The sequence below is a fragment of the Phocoena phocoena genome, chromosome 2 (assembly GCF_963924675.1).
Source record: "Phocoena phocoena chromosome 2, mPhoPho1.1, whole genome shotgun sequence".
NCBI classification, from domain to species: domain Eukaryota; kingdom Metazoa; phylum Chordata; class Mammalia; order Artiodactyla; family Phocoenidae; genus Phocoena; species Phocoena phocoena.
In genome coordinates, this window is record NC_089220.1 from 37,757,995 (window position 1) to 37,775,185 (window position 17,191).

At 41.0% G+C, this 17,191-nt stretch overlaps 1 protein-coding gene across 1 annotated transcript in view; it reads right to left on the minus strand.

The window, feature by feature from the left end:
- Positions 1 to 8,144: 8,144 nt before the first annotated feature.
- The window catches only part of RHOJ (ras homolog family member J), an 81,141-nt gene continuing 72,094 nt past the window's right edge, over positions 8,145 to 17,191 (minus strand). The window contains exons 4-5 of the mRNA XM_065872976.1: positions 16,446 to 16,541; positions 8,145 to 8,642 (exon numbers count right to left, since the gene is read on the minus strand). Of these exons, the coding sequence (XP_065729048.1) occupies positions 8,496 to 8,642; positions 16,446 to 16,541 (243 nt within the window). The 3' untranslated portion in view covers positions 8,145 to 8,495. The remainder of the gene's footprint in view (positions 8,643 to 16,445; positions 16,542 to 17,191) is intronic.

A 17,191-nucleotide genomic window follows, 5' to 3' on the forward strand; every position in this document is an offset into this window, starting at 1 on the left:
CCTGCATTGGTACGTGGATTCTTAACCACTGAGCCACAAGGGAAGCCCACGTGTCTTGTTCTTATATCCATTCAGCCAGCATATGTCTTTTGGTTGGAGCATGTAATCCATTTACATTTAAGGTGATTATCGATATGTATGTTCCTATTACCATTTTCTTAATTGTTTTGGGTTCGTTATTGTAGGTCTTTTCCTTCTTTTGTGTTTCCTGCCTAGAGAAGTTCCTTTAGTATTTGTTGTAAAGCTGGTTTGGTGGTGCTGAATTCTCTTAGCTTTTGCTTGTGTGTAAAGGTTTTAATTTCTCTGTGGAATCTGAATGAGATCCTTGCTGGGTAGAGTAGTCTTGGTTGTAGTTTTTCCCCTTTTATCACTTTAAATATGCCTTGCCACTCCCTTCTGGCTTGCAGAGTTTCTGCTGAAAGATCAGCTGTTTACCTTATTGGGATTCTGTTGTATGCTATTTGTTGTTTTTCCCTTGCTGCTTTTAATATTTTTTCTTTGTATTTAATTTTTGATAGTTTGATTGATATGTGTCTTGGTGTGGTTCTCCTTGGATTTATCCTGCATGGGACTCTCTGCACTTCCTGGACTTGATTGACTGTTTTCTTTCCTATATTAGGGAAGTTTTCAACTATAATCTCTTCAGTGTTTTCTCAGTCCCTTTCTTTTTCTCTTCTTCTTCTGGGACCCCTATAATTCGAATATTGGTGCATTTAATGTTGTCCCAGAGGTCTCTGAGACTGACCTCAATGCTTTTCAATCTTTTTTCTTTATTCTGCTCTGCAGTAGTTATCTCCACTGTGTTGTCTTCCAGGTTACTTCTCCATTCTTGTGCCTCAGTTATTCTGCTACTGATTCCTTTTAGAGAGTTTTAAATTTCATTTATTGTGTTGTTCATCATTGTTTGTTTGCTCTTTAGTTCTTCTATGTCCTTGTTAAGCGTTTCTTGTATTTTCTCCATTCTATTTCCAAGATTTTGGATCGTCTTTACTATCATTACTCTGAATTCTTTTTCAGGTAGACTGCCTTTTTCCTCTTCATTTGTTCGGTCTTCTGGGTTTTTACCTTGCTCCTTTAGCTGCTGTGTGTTTCTCTGTCTTCTCATTTTGCTTAAGTTACTGTGTTTTGGGTCTCTGTTTCACAGGCTGCAGGTTTGTAGTTCCCGTTGTTTTTGGTGTCTTCCCCCAGTGGCTAAGCTTGGTTCAGTGGGTTGTGTATGCCTCCCGGTAGAGGGGACTGGTGCCTGTGTTCTGGTGGATGAGGTTGGATCTTGTCTTTCTGGTGGGCAGGACCACATCTGGTCATGTGTTTTGGGGTGTCTGTGACCTTATTATGATTATTATGATTTTAGGCAGCCTCTCTGTTAATGGGTGGGGTTGTGTTCCTGTCTTGCTAGTTGATTGGCATTGGGTGTCCAGCACTGTAGCTTGCTGGTTGTTGAGTGGAGCTTGATCTTAGCGTTGAGATGGAGATCTCTGGAAGAGCTTTTGCCGTTTGATATTACATGGAGCCGGGAGGTCTCTGGCGGACCAATATCCTGAACTCGGCTCTCCCACCTCAGAGGCACAGGCCTGACACCTGGCTGGAGCACTAAGACCCTGTCAGCCACACGGCCCCTACTATCCTATGAAATTGTAAATCGGGGGAATTCCCTGCTGGTCCAGTTGTTAAGACTCTGTGCTGCAACTGCAGGGGGTGTGGGTTCTATCCCTGGTTGGGGAATCTGTAGTTTTTGGGCAGTCGTTCAGGCGACAACCCCATCAGCTCACATCCAGCCTCCCTCTTTCATCTTCTCCGACTTGTGGGCTAGGTAGGAGTTTAATATTGTGACGAAGGGCACAAGCTTCTTTTGCAGATCGCCTGAATTATCAGTGTTAGGTGACTGGATGATTGGAGGCTACTAGTTTTGGAGGATCTCCTGCAGAGGCGGGGGCTGCAGTGCCTCAGTCTGGGGACAAGGACACTGGTCTCTTTCTTATTTCTTCATGGAAAATAATTTTGGAGGGTATTTTTCCTCTCCCTTAGAAACACCAGAAAGACTTTCAGAAAAGAAGTACTTTAGATTTATCAGATCTTTCAAACCAGATGCTGCTTTTCTGCTTTTGATTCCAAAATATGCTGTTTCTGCAGCTGGGAAGCACATGACAAGTAAAAGAAAGGACTCCTGAAAGCCTGTTTATTCATCCAGTAAATGTGAACAGCTCAAATATTAGCCTTAGGAACACCCAAAAGGTAGCATCAGAGGGACAGGCGAAGCTGGTGATTTTGTCATCTTGGCAGCTACATATTTGGGTGTAAAGACTGATGATAAACTTTTTGTTGTCTCATAGGCCAGTATTCTCAAATTTTAATGTGCACATAAATCACCTGGGGGGTCTTATTAAAATACAGCTTCAGATTCAGTAGGTCTGGCCTGGGGCTGAGATTCTATAGTCCTAACCATCTTTTGGGTATTGCCCATCCTATTAGTTCCCAGACTACACTTTTTTTTTTTTTTTTAAACATCATTATTGGGGTATAATTGCTTTACAATGGTGTGTTAGTTTCTGCTTTATAACAAAGTGAATCAGCTATACATATACATACGTTCCCATATGTCTTCCCTCTTGCGTCTCCCTCCCTCCCACTCTCCCCATCCCACCCTTCCAGGCTGTCACAACAGACTACACTTTGAGTAACAAATTTCCCATTCTAACAGAGGCCTGGGGAAGGCAGTTTTCTTGAGTGGCTGGTAGGGACACCCTCAGATAACCCAGAAATGACAGTAGGAAAAAAAAGACTGTTTAATGAACTAAAAGAACATGGCACAAGATAAACCACAAGGTTAGGGTACATGAAATAATATTCCGTTAATTATGAAAAGTATACACAGAACACATAAGAAGCAGATTGTAAGAAAGGCAGTCCATGAGCAGGTCAGCCATTCTCCCCTTGTCTATCATTTCCTCTGTAGAGATTACATGGGGAGGAGGGTGGACCATTTCCATTGGGATAAAATTCTGCTGAGATGTACTTAAACAGCAATTACTGTGTACTCAGAGTAAAAAGCAACTTAAACCAGGTGATGAGGAGAATGTAGAATTCATTAGCTTTCTGCCCACAGCCCCTCTATGAGAAAAAAATCTGATTGCTTACAAAAATTGATTTAAAAAACAGCAGGTGGTGATACTTTTAGGTGCATATTTACAAAGCTACCCCCAACATACCACCCTGCTATGAAAGAGTTTCTATTTTTTCTCCAAAGAATTAACATAAACTCAAAAGACTGCCTTGTTCAGGGTCTCTGGGAGGTGAAGTGTGCTACTATGGCTTCTAGGTGAGACTCAGCTCTGTCCTCAGATTGCCCCAGGCATCACATCCCCTGAAACACTGATCAGGTCCTGTTCATCTAAGATAACTGCATATACTGGGAGGCTTGGAGGACATGACTGAAAATACAACAAAATCACACCAGCTACAGTATCATGAAGTTTCTGAGTCACTGCAGAACTCAGAATAAAATGAAATTACCAGGGTAGAACATGTTTAAAACATGCACAAAATGACTCTGGATTTTAACATAATATTCCCTAAGGAGAAAAAAAAACATAGATTGTGACCAAGACTAATCATGCAGCTTTTCCTCTAATTTCCTGTAGTAGAAGTTAAAAGCCAAGAACTGTTACTGAACTTGCATCCTCCGAATTCACAGATGAGCCAAACCCTCCTCGGCTCATTCCTGTCCTAACCCCAAGAGACCTCCAAAGAGCAGGGCTGAGCCTCTAATGCCTGATGTGCCTCTGTGTAGAGCTTGGAGCTTTTGTTGACCATGGAAACACCATGAATTGTTGCTCTATCTCATATTTTGGTACTCCGTTATTGCTGTTGTACATTTTAGTTTGTTTTGCAGTTTAGGAATGTTTTAATTTTAGGAAGGCAATCTGTTGTGCATTTTCAATGCAATTAGAGATATTCTGCCAAGATAAATAAATATCCTTCGTACAAGTAACTCTCTTTCCAGATATTCCACAGTCATCCTTTGCAGGTTTTAAATCACGTTCATTCTCAAGGAAACTTGCAAAATAATTTATTCACTCATATTTCTCAGTAAGTTTCCCTTGACTGCCTGCTCCATATTGGCAGAGAAGGTGTGAAGGGGATGACCTGCACTGCTATTTAAGACCCAAAGAGCACTGTCCAGCATTTCATCCTTTTTTTTTTTTTTTTTTTTTTGCGGTACGCGGGCCTTTCACTGCTGTGGCCTCTCCCGTTGCGGAGCACAGTCTCCGGACGCGCAGGCTCAGCGGCCATGGCTCACGGGCCCAGCCGCACTGCGGCATGTGGGATCTTCCTGGACCGGGGCATGAACCCGTGTCCCCTGCATCGGCGGGCGGACTCTCAACCACTGTGCCACCAGGGAAGCCCCTATCCATTTTTAATGAATCACGAGGTGGAATTATCTAGGATTATCACACGATTAACTCTGTTGGCTGACTCTGCTTAGATACCCAGAAACGTGGAATGCTCTTCATGTGAATGATCCTGCTTTCTTCCCTATGCCTCTAGAGATCAGTCAGAGGTTAGCAATTCCCTGGGAGAATTGTCAGCTATGTGTTTTTGCCTTGTATTTGGTTATAGCTTTTTTCTCCATTCTCTTAATGTTTCCTGTTTAAAAGTACCTAACTTTCTTTGCAAGAAATTCGGTTTCCCTGACCTTCTCTCTCTCTCTCTCTCTCTTTTTTTTTCTGTTTCTAATGGTCCTTGAAATGAAAATGTTTTCTTGAGTTTCCTTATTTGTACTTGGGCAGCCTACTCAATGACTCACGAGAATAGCTGACGACCTGTGGTTCTCTCTGTTGAAGAGAATGCACATTTTGCAATCTGGCTTCTAAACATAGGGGTAGATTTAAAAATGAAGACATAAATGGTTAATTATCTCCAGCATGGTGTCAAACATTCCTTTAAAGTTAAACCTTGATTTTTAATCTTCCACTTCGGCCTTATGGATGAGTTTGCCTTTCTGAATGCAGTACTGTTTCTTTAAAGGCTGACCTCAAGTCAAATATTTCTTCTTGAAGACTCTCTACTTTGCGCGGTTATTGCTCATAGGAACCAACACTCCTAATGATGATATTTTTGTTGGCTTCAAATTCTGGGTTAACTTTTTAAAATTTTCTCCTAAAATTGTGAATGTGGTTGTGACTGCCTCTTTACTACCATTTGAATATTATTTCCTTATTGGTGTTCTATGAAAGTTGTGTACGGTTACAGCCACTTCATCTGGTACCTCTCTTATAGACCGGAAATCTTTCAAATGGTTCTTTGCATGTCATGATCAAACATATTATTATTATAGTCTCAGGACCAAATCTCTCATCCTCTCATATGTGTATGACTCAGTTTTTGATTTCCCAGTTTAGTGCTGCCTGGTTTAGGGTGGATGTAGTTACTGCATTCAGTAATTGCTCTTTGAATATAAATTTACTTGGCAGAAAGCAGCCCAGAATTCTCCTGTTAACATGGCTCTGACTTGTGTCTTAGTCCTTTTGTGTTTCCAAAGGAGTCTATTAATTCTACCAAACAACCCACCATCTGACTGAAAAAAAAAATCTGTCAAACTAGCTACTTGATTAAGCCATTAGATTGAGATTACATTACATTGTATATTCCGGATTCTAGGCATATTAGCATGTAGATCAGATTCTTGTTTCTAGGTTATTACTAGTTTGATGGAATATGTTATTATAGTGGCCCATGCCATGTGTTTGAAATGTGGCTAGGATCTATAGGATAAACAGATATAACTCGGGTAATACACCTACAAAACTCCAATTTAATATGCTGATAATGAATAGATTATAGTATGGCGTTGAAGGATGGGAAGCAGAAAGGTTGAGATCTGTCCCAGCTTTGTTGCAACACATCTCTTTTAACTCATCTGGGCTTGAGTTTTCTCATCTGTACAATGAAGGGATTGGACGATAGCTTCTTCTGTCTCTGAAAAGTTAAGACTCTACCCTCCAATGGAGATCAGCCGCCCCTTCTTGACTTTGGAAGATAGTGTAGACCTTTAGAGGATCCTTGTTGAGATTTCTATGTCTTTTTATCTTTGGTTTCAGAATATAGTTTTATTCAATCTTATGGCAGAAAACATTTTTTTTTAAAGTGAAATGAACTACCAATCGCCATGAAACAGGGAATACATGATTAATTTGGTGGAATGACATTAACACATTTAGGTTGCTTTGTTCTTCATTATTTTATTCAACAATTAGCTCATAAGACTGCTAAGAGCCTGTGTACCACACAGACACTAACAGTCTCTCTCCAGGTTCTGGTTCCAGGTGAGAGAGAGATCTCCCACCATGAACAAGTTAATCTCTGTGGCCCATCAGGGAGGTGATGGCCTGGGGAACCGTTCGCCTGTTGAGTGCACACATCTGGAAAATTCTCCTTGGTGGAACAAGCATACTGCTCTAAATTTTTCATCCACATCAATGAGATGTGAGGAGTGGCTCTTCAGCAAGACGCGACCACACAATAACGTAACAAAACCAGCTAACGGCACTTCATTTATTATAGGGCTAAATGCTCATTATTGTTTGTAAAGGATGAATTCATAACCTCTGCAGAGTTATAGTTTATACATGGTAGATTTCCATTTACAAAGAGAGAAAGTCATTGTTTTCTCTAAATGTCAAGCTTTGACTTACAAAACTCCCGTTTTCTTTTAGGTTGTGGTGTGTGTGTGTGTTCAAGAAAATGTTTAGCAACTAGATAGGGGAGAAGGGAAATAAAACTTGAAATGTAGTAGGGAAAGCACACTTCAAAAATTCTAAACAAACAAACAAAACCCCCAAAACTGAGAAGGTTTCATGGAAGGTCTTAACAGAAAAGACCCACACCGTACACTTCTTTTTTAATGTGCTTCCTCCAGGAGCAGAAGGAACTGGAAAAACTGGATTTTTTCCAACAGGAGTGTGAATCTGGAAATTCTTAAACAAAAATTTGTATAATTTCATGCTGCAAAGAGGCACTCTGCTTATGCAATTGAAATAAAAAATAAAGTGCCTACCTGGGTGTTTCCAGAGTAACTGTAAGCAAATAAGACTAATTAGAAGCCTTCACAGTCTCTAATTAAAAGCTAGGAAATAACTCACTCTGCGATACAAGAATCCCTGGATGTTTGGAAGGGTCACTTCCCCAAGGCCAAAGTCCCTGTTCCATGGAGCATACCATTTTGGAAGCAGGGGATCCAGAGCTTGGTACCCATGGATCTAGCCCTGAAATACACATTTGGGACAATGAGTACAGGAAATAGGGAGGGACAATATTTTAGTACCAGTTGTACTTGGAAAATATCGTTTAAAAAGAATGGGAGCTCCCATGGGCAAACAGAGAAGCACTTTCAGTTGAAGTGAGAGGGAAAATTGAGGCACTTTGCTTAAGCTTTGGGGACTTTTAAACACTTAACTTTTTCATGCCCCATGGCCAGATCCTTCTTTGGAATAAAGTTATTATTGGGTGTGGGAGAGAGTGTGAAATCGAGAAAGGAGAGGGGCATGCAATGGGGAAGGGAGGGAGCAGGAAAGTTCACTTTGCTGAATAAAGAATCTTTTAAAATATAGGTCTGCCACATTCTCTCCCCAATCAGTTTGACTGAAAAGCAGAAATACTACTCTCTTAAACACAGTTCATTTGCAATTTTCCATCACAATATAATGTGGAAAAAAATAAGGCTACCTATCAACGTAAGCATATCTGGGGTGAATCTTAGGCAAAAAATGTGGACCTGCAATAATTCAGATGGTGTTTTCTTTCAATCAGTTTCAAAAATTATGGCTCCATATATTTCCAAAAGTTTCAGCATTTTCTTGTATCTCCTTACAGTCAGGCATTCAGAGGTACGTGTTGGTTTTAATAGCTTTGGTAGAAACATGCTGAAATAGGAATGGATATAAAACCCTTTGTCTTTAGGCTAATTTGGTGTGGATTTATAAGGCCTGAGTAAACTGGTAAATTAGTAAATTTCTTAAAATAATACAAATGAATGTAAGACACATAGTAGAACAGCAGATTCAGGAAAAAAAAAAGGTTAGTATTGTATTCCCATGTTTTGTAAAAGACATCAAGTAAGGCTACCAATACAGGAACCGAGTTCTTTTTTTTGTTTTTCCTGTGATGATTTCCTATCAGCTTCATGTTCTTGGAGGAGGCGATGAAAAAATGCAAGATGGCCTTTGACTTTGTTTCCTACGTGGTCAGCAGTGGCACTGGCTGGAATCCGGGCTCAGCATTCTCGTAGAGTGTGCAACGTGGATGCTTCTGGCTGGTAGGGAGGATGTGGCAGTTAGCTGATAGTGTGCCGTGTTTGGGAGGGTTCACAGGGCGGGGGAGCAAGCCTCGGTGTCAGAGACTTCCTCTCTGGTCATGCCCTCCTTTTGGCTTGAGCTGGGTCTCAGAGGTTGGCTGCCATTCTTACCCTTAGATGGGGTGGAGGTGGGTCTCAAGCTACCTCAGATAATTAAACAGCAGCTGTGACACTTGGAGCAGTGTTTCTTCTTTTTCTTGGGATGGAAAATGGTGAGGATCGCTTCATCAAAAACGGCTTTGAGACCTTTCTGAGTCAGGGCCGAGCATTCCAAGTAGCACTGTGCTCCAATCTTAAACACAAAAGAGAGAAAGGCATGAGAGGAGAAGAAGAGAGGAAAGCACAGTGGTGTCTGCCCTCCGCGCAGCCAATGCTGCTGCTGCTTGTCTCACAAACAGCCTGGGGGATGGTTTGGATCACGTCTTTTTCTTCAGCATTTCAATTTGCATGTGCTCTCCTGATTTTTGGTATTTTTATATTTTTTGCTTTCTGATATTAATAATAAATGATTGTGGAGTGCTTTCAATAAGCAGCAAATTCTGAAAGTGATCCATAACCATTTATTCCTAAATATAAGAATATAAATAATATAAAAATTGAGAGGATTCAAACCAGTGATATGGTTTAAATACATATTGTGAACAACAGGGTACATGATGTTGTTTTTAGTACCTCATTTGTATGCAGAACATGTAAATCTGGTGCGAGTGAAACATATTCCCTTCTGTATATAGTAGGGCAAGGTGTCAACTTAGTTAATAAAGCACATAGAGAGTGGGTGATACGGTTTTATAGGTCATTCTTGATTAAAATGCTCTTCTGACAAAAGGTATCTCTCGGCAAAGTAATATCTGATTGGTCATATTATTCAGTTTTAAGATACATTAAAAGGCATATTTTTAAGCAGTTAAACTCCAAAACACTAAAAATAAAAATCATAAAATGCATTTACTGACACAGACACCCTCCTTATCAGTATACAGTCTATGTGTATTTAAATGAGGAAATATTTTGTGCTTGCTTAGGGCTTTGTTTCAAAGCTTTTGATGATTTCATATTGTGATGTATTTGATAATCACAAGATCCCTATGAGAAATATAAAAATTCAGGCCAGAGCCATAGATTCTCATTAAAAATATTGCAGGGTAGAGCAGACCAGAAGTTGGCAATCAACTTCATGAGATAATTCATGTGAGGGAGACCCGGGGTTTTAATTGCTCCCAAGTTCAATATGAGCTAACAGTTTGATGTGGACCTTTTAATATTAAGGATATCTGGAGAAATGCTTCTATTATATGCTTTATATTATAAGAATAACTTTGAAAAATTAAAGTGTATTCAGAAGAGGATGGCTGGATGGTGAGCTCCTGGAAACCAACAACAGATAAATGACTAAAACAGGGTAACAAAATCACATGCCGATTAGGGCCAGTAGCTTATGTAACTGAGTAAAGCAGGGCTGGTGCCAGACAACAGGGAGAGGTAGAGTCTGTGGTGGCCTGTGAAGTAAACACCCCCTCCAGAGCTGTAGTCTACTCGGCTTAGGCAACTGTTGCCAGGCAGGAACGTTGGTTCATCATTGCCAGCTCTGTATTTTTCAAGAGGACTTGGACATTTGGATTTTAGCTAATATTTACCAATTGAAAAACACTCTGTGGGTCAAGCAAGATGCTGATGTGGGATGTCTTTGGCAGCAACCAGCCAGTTTGCAATGTGTGGATTAAAGGGACTGGTGACTTAGCTTAGAATAGAGTGGGGGGCTTCCCTGGTGGCGCAGTGGTTGAGAGTCCGCCTGCCGATGCAGGGGACGTGGGTTCGTGTCCCGGTCCGGGAAGATCCCACATGCCGCGGAGTGGCTGGGCCCGTGAGCCATGGCCGCTGAGCCTGCGCGTCCGGAGCCTGTGCTCCGCAACGGGAGGGGCCACAACAGTGAGAGGCCCGCGTACCGCAAAAAAAAAAAAAAAAAAAAAAAAAAAAAAAAAAAGAATAGAGTGGGAACAGCCCCAGAAGGTGAAATGTATTGTTTAAGGACATCCAACTAGAAAGTAAATGATCTAGACCTAGAATCTGTGTCACTTGATGTGTGTTCTTTTCCTAGTTCCATGATGGAAACTGTGACGCTCGTCACTCAACACTGCAAGAAGCTGGTCAAGCTGACAGTTAATGAAATGAAGCTGCCCTCTTGTTTGAAAGTCCACAGATAAGAAAGCTAAGCATGAGGTAAAACTCTTCTGGTGGCATCCAGATATTAGGCACTTGCTTTTTTCCTGTATGGTTAATGGTTACTGTATGAGCCAAAGGAAAATACTCAAAGAAAAGATGTTAGATATTGATAACTTATTTTATGGTTTCGTTTTGACCATGGTCTGGATTAGAATATGGCTTTTTTATATAATTAAAAACAATTGAATGCAAGAGAGGGATAAAGGATAGAGAAATTTTTCCTAATAATGTTCTGAAATGTCATCTGTTACATTTTGGGATTGTGTTCAGTATTCAATACGAACACATGTGAAAAGCACACTAATCTAGTGAATGTGTCAACTGAATGAGTGCTTGTAATGTGCTGGCTCTTGTCAGTCATCTTGAAAAAATACACAGAAAGCACTGTGGGGCTGTTCTATCTGGAATACCTCCCCACTAATGATCACAAGCCTCAGTTGATTCTGGAAATTACAGGAGAGCTGGGCTGATCTGGGCTCACACGTGGAGTGCTGGACTGTCTGGTCCTGCAAGATGGGCGAGCACACTCTCTCCTCCTCCTGTCCCCTCTCCCCACCCCCTCACTCCCCCACCCCACCTCGGCCTCCCCCTCCCCCGCCCTCTCCCTCCACCCCACAGTGCTGCTGACCGCGTGTCAGAGTTTGTCTTTTGATGGTGCAGGAGGAGTCCAAACTTGTCTTTCCCAATTCAGACATTTCTGAAGATAATGAAACAGCGGAGCAAGGCATTATTGTGTAACTGGGTTAATATAACATTATTTTGTACTGATAGTTCCAGGAAAAGTAGCAAACAGATTTTGGGTGTGATTTGGGAAATATGTGTGAGAACCAGAACCCAGTTGTGAGGTGAATATTGTTAACCATGGTGCAAGGGCTCTGAGGGTCAGAGAGGAGAATTTATTCAGGTTCAGGGAAAAGGCACAGCCATGTTATAGGGACTGCTGAAGAAAAAATGTGTGGCCTCAAAGATGCAAAATGGAAAACCATCCCAAGGAAATACAGCCTCTCTTACAGCAGCAACTTCATCTGCCTTTTGGAGCAAAGTGGTCTACACAGTCAAATATTTAGAACACGTCTGTATGCGCTCAGGATTCACAGATCTTTGTTTAAATACACATGCTAGCAGTCTGGGACATGCTTTACCAAAATGATATGTTTTCAAGAACAAACTGCAGATTGAGAAATGTAAACTGAGAGAACACTTCCCTGCTAACTTTATAATAGCTAAAACTTATTGTCTCAAATGCTGGGAAATTTTTCAGAGGTGTAGAGAACATTTTGAGTCCGACAAGAAGAAATTAGAAAACAGGCAAACGAATTCACAATGACCAATCAAGTGGAAGAAAACCTAGTATTTCTTCCAGATGGTCCTCACGGAGGTGGGACACGTTCTAGAACAAGATAAGGTATAACTGGAAAGAGTAAAGGTGGAGAGGTCTTCCCAGCTGCAGACGTGTCTGAATGGACACAGTTTCAACAACTCTAGCTTGCTGAGCTAGCTCTCACGGTACATTGGCTCATTCAATCAGGAGGTAAGTCTGTCACCATTCTCCTTTGCAGCTCGGATAACTGATGTCCAGAGAGGTTAGGTAAACTCTCTAAGTCCTCACAACTAAGAAAATGGCAGAGATTTGAATTTGTCTGTCTCTTGAGCCAGAGTCTTAACCATTCTGTTGTGCTCTCTCTAGCAAGTGTAAAGAAATATGTTTGAAAGAGCAAAACTAACGAACAAATGGAGATGCTGTTATGGGCTGAGTGACGGTAGTGAGAGAAGCAGAGAAGGAAAAGTAAGGCAGTTCCTGTAAATGGAGAGAAGACATGTCAGTAGGATGAATAGAGTGGGCTTGTATCTTAAGGAATGGCTAGTAGCAGAGAAGTTCCTTATTTCTTATTTAAGAACTAGGAAGCGTACACGCAGCGAGAGGGCAACTTGAGAGCCAGGCAAAGGAAAAGGAGCCAAATAGCTTGTGAGAGAATTTCCATCTCAACAAATCAACATTATGACCAAATTGCTGAAAGAGGAGAAGGGTTTCCAGGCTGCGTGCATTTGCTGCTGATGTGTTTTTCAAGAACTGGCAGAATTCGCCAATCCAAGGGTGGATAATGTGAGTGCACTGCTTGAGTGTAGGTTATTATGGAGTGGTGGGGACTGTGGCTTACTGAAGGGTATATACGTTGTTTAAAAGACTGTTGAAAAGTTGCAGTTGATGAGGAAATGCTGGATAGTGCTGCTGGATGTACTGATTTTTTTTTAAAGAAGCTAGAAATGTGTACATTTACATAAAGTTTCCAAATTGTTCAATGTTGACCACTAAATCACATCAAAAATACCTGTGTGTGTTGATCAAAACATTTGTGGGTGAAATTTGGCCCATTACTTGCATGTATTGGTCTCCCTATCTGGAATTTCGTCTCCCCAGTCCCCTAACTTTGTCCACGTGACAAACCTGTTCCTATCCTGTAAACCTGGCTCAGTTCTCAACTACACCAAGAAATCGTCTCTGAGCCCTCCTCCCCTGAATGTGTCCATCACTCTCTCCTCTCTGTTACCTCAGCCCTTTGCACACCTTTCTGTTGTATTTGTTCAGTTGGTATACTTTTGTTTGTCTGTCTCTCTCATCTTCTGGCCTGTGGGTCTCTTGAGGGCAGGGGCTATCTGTCTCTCACCTCTGTAGCCCAGACCCCAGCGGTGAAGTGGCTGATTTCTAATGACCATGGGAGAAAGAGGAAATGGCCGGCACACAAAACAAGGAAGGTAGTGGTGACTCTTGCGGTCAGGGGGAGGGTACTAAAGACTCCATGAGCATGGATGACAGGATTTTTGCGGCAGTTTTGCTGCTTTTTGGTGCAAGTTAAAAATCCAGGGGGAAACAGGTGCTAAGACAAAGAGTGGGAACAGCAATAAAAAAGGCACAGGGTGGGCTTCCCTGGTGGCGCAGTGGTTGAGAGTCCGCCTGCCGATGCAGGGGACACGGGTTCGTGCCCCGGTCCGGGAAGATCTCACATGCCGCGGAGCGGCTGGGCCCGTGAGCCATGGCCGCTGAGCCTGCGCATCCGGAGCCTGTGCTCCGCAACGGGAGAGGCCACAACAGTGAGAGGACCGCGTACCGCACAAAAATAAATAAATAAATTAAAAAGGCACAGGGTGAAGAAGATGGCAGGAGAGGCCCAAAAGAGGCCAAAGACCAAAAAAAGGAAAGATGGTCAGGTGTTTTATCAAGAAATACCTTAGGAAGTCTGAGCTTAGAAAATCATGTTTAGGTTGTATCCAATGGAATTGGGAAAGAGAATGCACAAAAGTATCATCTTAGAGCTAAAGTGACACATATTAGGTATCAGTTATTGCCAAATAAGTCCAGCGGCAGTATGGACATACACAAATGAGAAGAGCATGGGGAAAGTAGGCTGAAGATTAAAAAATACAATAATGAAGAGAAGAGGGAGGATAAAACAAGTAAAGGGATAACAATGAATATTTATTATAAATTGGTATAAAACATTTACGTAAATGTAGTTGACTTTGGAGTGTAAAGAGCTGGAAATATGTACAATATGAAAATGTCCTTTATAAATAAAATGTCCTTTGAGACCAAAAAGAGATGATAGATACAAAATGTTTTGGAAATTGAAAACTACTGAACAAAAAGATATAAAAAATCTGAACTTGCAAAGCCTTTAAGCTATGGGGAGAACATACACATAAAAATACGGGGCTTCAGTCTATAAACAAAGAAGCCCCTACCTAAGGGTTTCTTTTCAGATTGTAGGAGGGAAGCAGAAGAGCATGGTGGTTAAAGCACAGTTTCATATCCTGGCTCTGCCACTTTCAAGCGGTGTGACTTTAGCCTCTCTGAGCCTCAGTTTCCTCTAGGAAAGTGGAGGTAATAATATATACACCTCAGGGGGTTGCTGTGAGGATTAATTAAGACAAAGCGTGTAAAGCGCTTGGCATGAAAGCCAGCCCACTGCAAACACGCCATAAATGTTAGCTGTTATTATAAACTACTTGACAGGAAAGTCAGGGAGCAGAGAAACTTAAAGCAGCTCTATAATTCCATGAATTGTGATGAAACAAGTTAAACTCTTGCTTGGTTTTCTTCTAAATTGGATTTTGTAAGCTAAACATGATTTTCTCAGTATCTGAGAGCAGTTGCTAGGAGAAACTGGCAAAAGGCAACGAAGTGGTGAACTCAGCCATTGTTCCTAAAATAAATATGAAATGAGATGGGAGGCTTTGGAACAACTTCTCAGAGGGAAGAAACGACTTCCCAAATGAGAAGTCAATCTAGGACACTGACAGGATGGTGGTGAGAGAGAGGCCAGAAGCAAGAGACACAGAAAACAAGCTCCTGCAAAAAGGAGGCCTCCGGGACCTCCTTGTTGTGAAAAATGCCTAGTTGGGAATCACATACAATCATTTATGGAATGGAGCTATATATTTAGGGAGAGAATGGAAGCTGGATGTGTGAAGAAAAGGTAGAAGAATGTATAGATGTATGCCCATCTTATAGGAGGAAAAACAAATGGATGGAGGAGAGTTTACACAAGGTCAGGTGCATGGGGATGACATCCACAGAGCTGGCTTAGAGTTGTTTTACTGTGTTATTATCAGCTGTATGAATCAAACGTGTTCATCTCCCTAAGATTCTGTTCCCTCACCTGTAAGAGGAGACCAGGACTATGTGCCTAAGAGGGTGAGCATGAAACTGAAACAGACAGAGCTTGTAAAGTGCTTAGTGAGAACGCAATGGATGGCTCACACTGCTGGTTCTGACATTACTATCCATAGAAGTAGGAAGCGTTAACTTTATCAAGTATTTGTAAAATGTTCTCATATATTGCATCCATAAAACATAACTTTAACCCATTTCTATTCGAGTGTATCACTTAATTTTGTTGCCTATAAGAAAGTTTTAACAAGAGAAATGCATGCATTTTTATTCACAAAGAATCAGTAGTTAATGTTATTCTTGACCTATTTAAAAGAGGGACCCCTAACTCTGCCCCAGGGCATACATTTGCAGGGTTAGTTACTTGAGAAAGTAAAAGAGAAATTTCTGAAACCTCTGGCAGGGCTTGATGGGTTTGTGAGTAAATCAATGAGGAGGTTATGGAAATATGATTTATAAACCTCCTCTTGCATATGGTACCTCATCCTCTTATGTGCATTTTAGTGTCTGCCTTTGTACACATCTTGGTGGTAAATGGGAGACAAAGACTTGGTCTGAATCATTTGCCCAACAAAATCACTGTGAAGCTCTTAGGAATGAAGAAAGGTCTGTGGAAATGGTTCCACCTGTGAGCAAGTAGCTATTACCTGTCGAATAGCCGCTTGGATTCTCCAACTAGTTACCTTTTGGTCTGTGTTACTCTTTTAAGATGCTGTTTGTGACATAATCCAGCCTCTCTAAGTGGCTGTTCATTATAGGGTGAGAACTACTGAACAAATATAACCCTGCCAGATGCAAATCGAAGTCTCTCCCGGGAAAATCACAAAATGCCTTTTATGAAGTCATTTAAATGAGTCACACGGATAGTAAGCAATGAAATTTACAAATATGTATCTAATGATTCCCATTATTCATACTTAATATGGCAAATGGATAATTTTAGAGGTTGCTAAATCAGATGATAAGTGCTTCAGCTGTTCAAATTCACCAAATTTCTTAATGAAAAACAGACAGTGCTGGCTGACAAGAATGCTAACCAAATGGTCCCTTGCAGCCTGACTAGAATAGAGGGGAGAGTATAAAGCAGAGAGATGACTCTGAACACATTGTATTTTAAAGCAAAAGCCGATGTCGTTCTTCCATTCCAAAGCATACGCAAACTCTTCTCTCAGCATCCATTTAAAATGAAATTCAAATCGGTACCGCTTTTGCAAGCTTCACACCATGCTCATAAGTGAGAGGTTTCTCTTTCATATACAGCAAACGGGCCAAGGTTTTAGGGTCATCTCGGAGATCAATCTGGCAAAAAACACACATGTGATACACTTATTTATTTTTTCAGGCCTCACCAGATGTTTAAAACTGTCACATAATAGAGATGTCTTTCCCCTTGACACCTATGAATTTTCTTTAAGGAAGCACATACACATGGCCATATTATGTCTAAAACTTAGAGTGAGTTCTCTGTAAATGTATACACCAGGCTTTCCTTATAGTTTCCCCTTCAAAGCTATTACCCTGGGAGCTGATTCGAATGATTCTGTAGCTGTTTCAAATGTTTTTGAAATTTCCTGTTTATTTCTAGGTCCCACTTATAGGATATACAAAATAATCAATGGGTCCTACTACTGTACGGTGATGCCTCATTTGATCCCTGGTTATACTACTCATTATCTAATAGTTTATTTCCTGGCTCTGAATATATATATATATATATATATATATATATATATATATATATATATATTTTTTTTTTTTTTGGCAGGGGGACAGTTTCTAAACCAAATCTTCACCCTCAAAGGGATGAAGATTTGCCACCTGTGAGGGTATTCTAACAAATGTGCTGCAGGCTCTGAAGGCAAGTCCTAAAAAGGGCTTGCTCAAGGAATAAGCATTAATCTTTTCAAAGGCAGAACTACTTCGAAAATAGCATCTATGTTTGGGTTAGG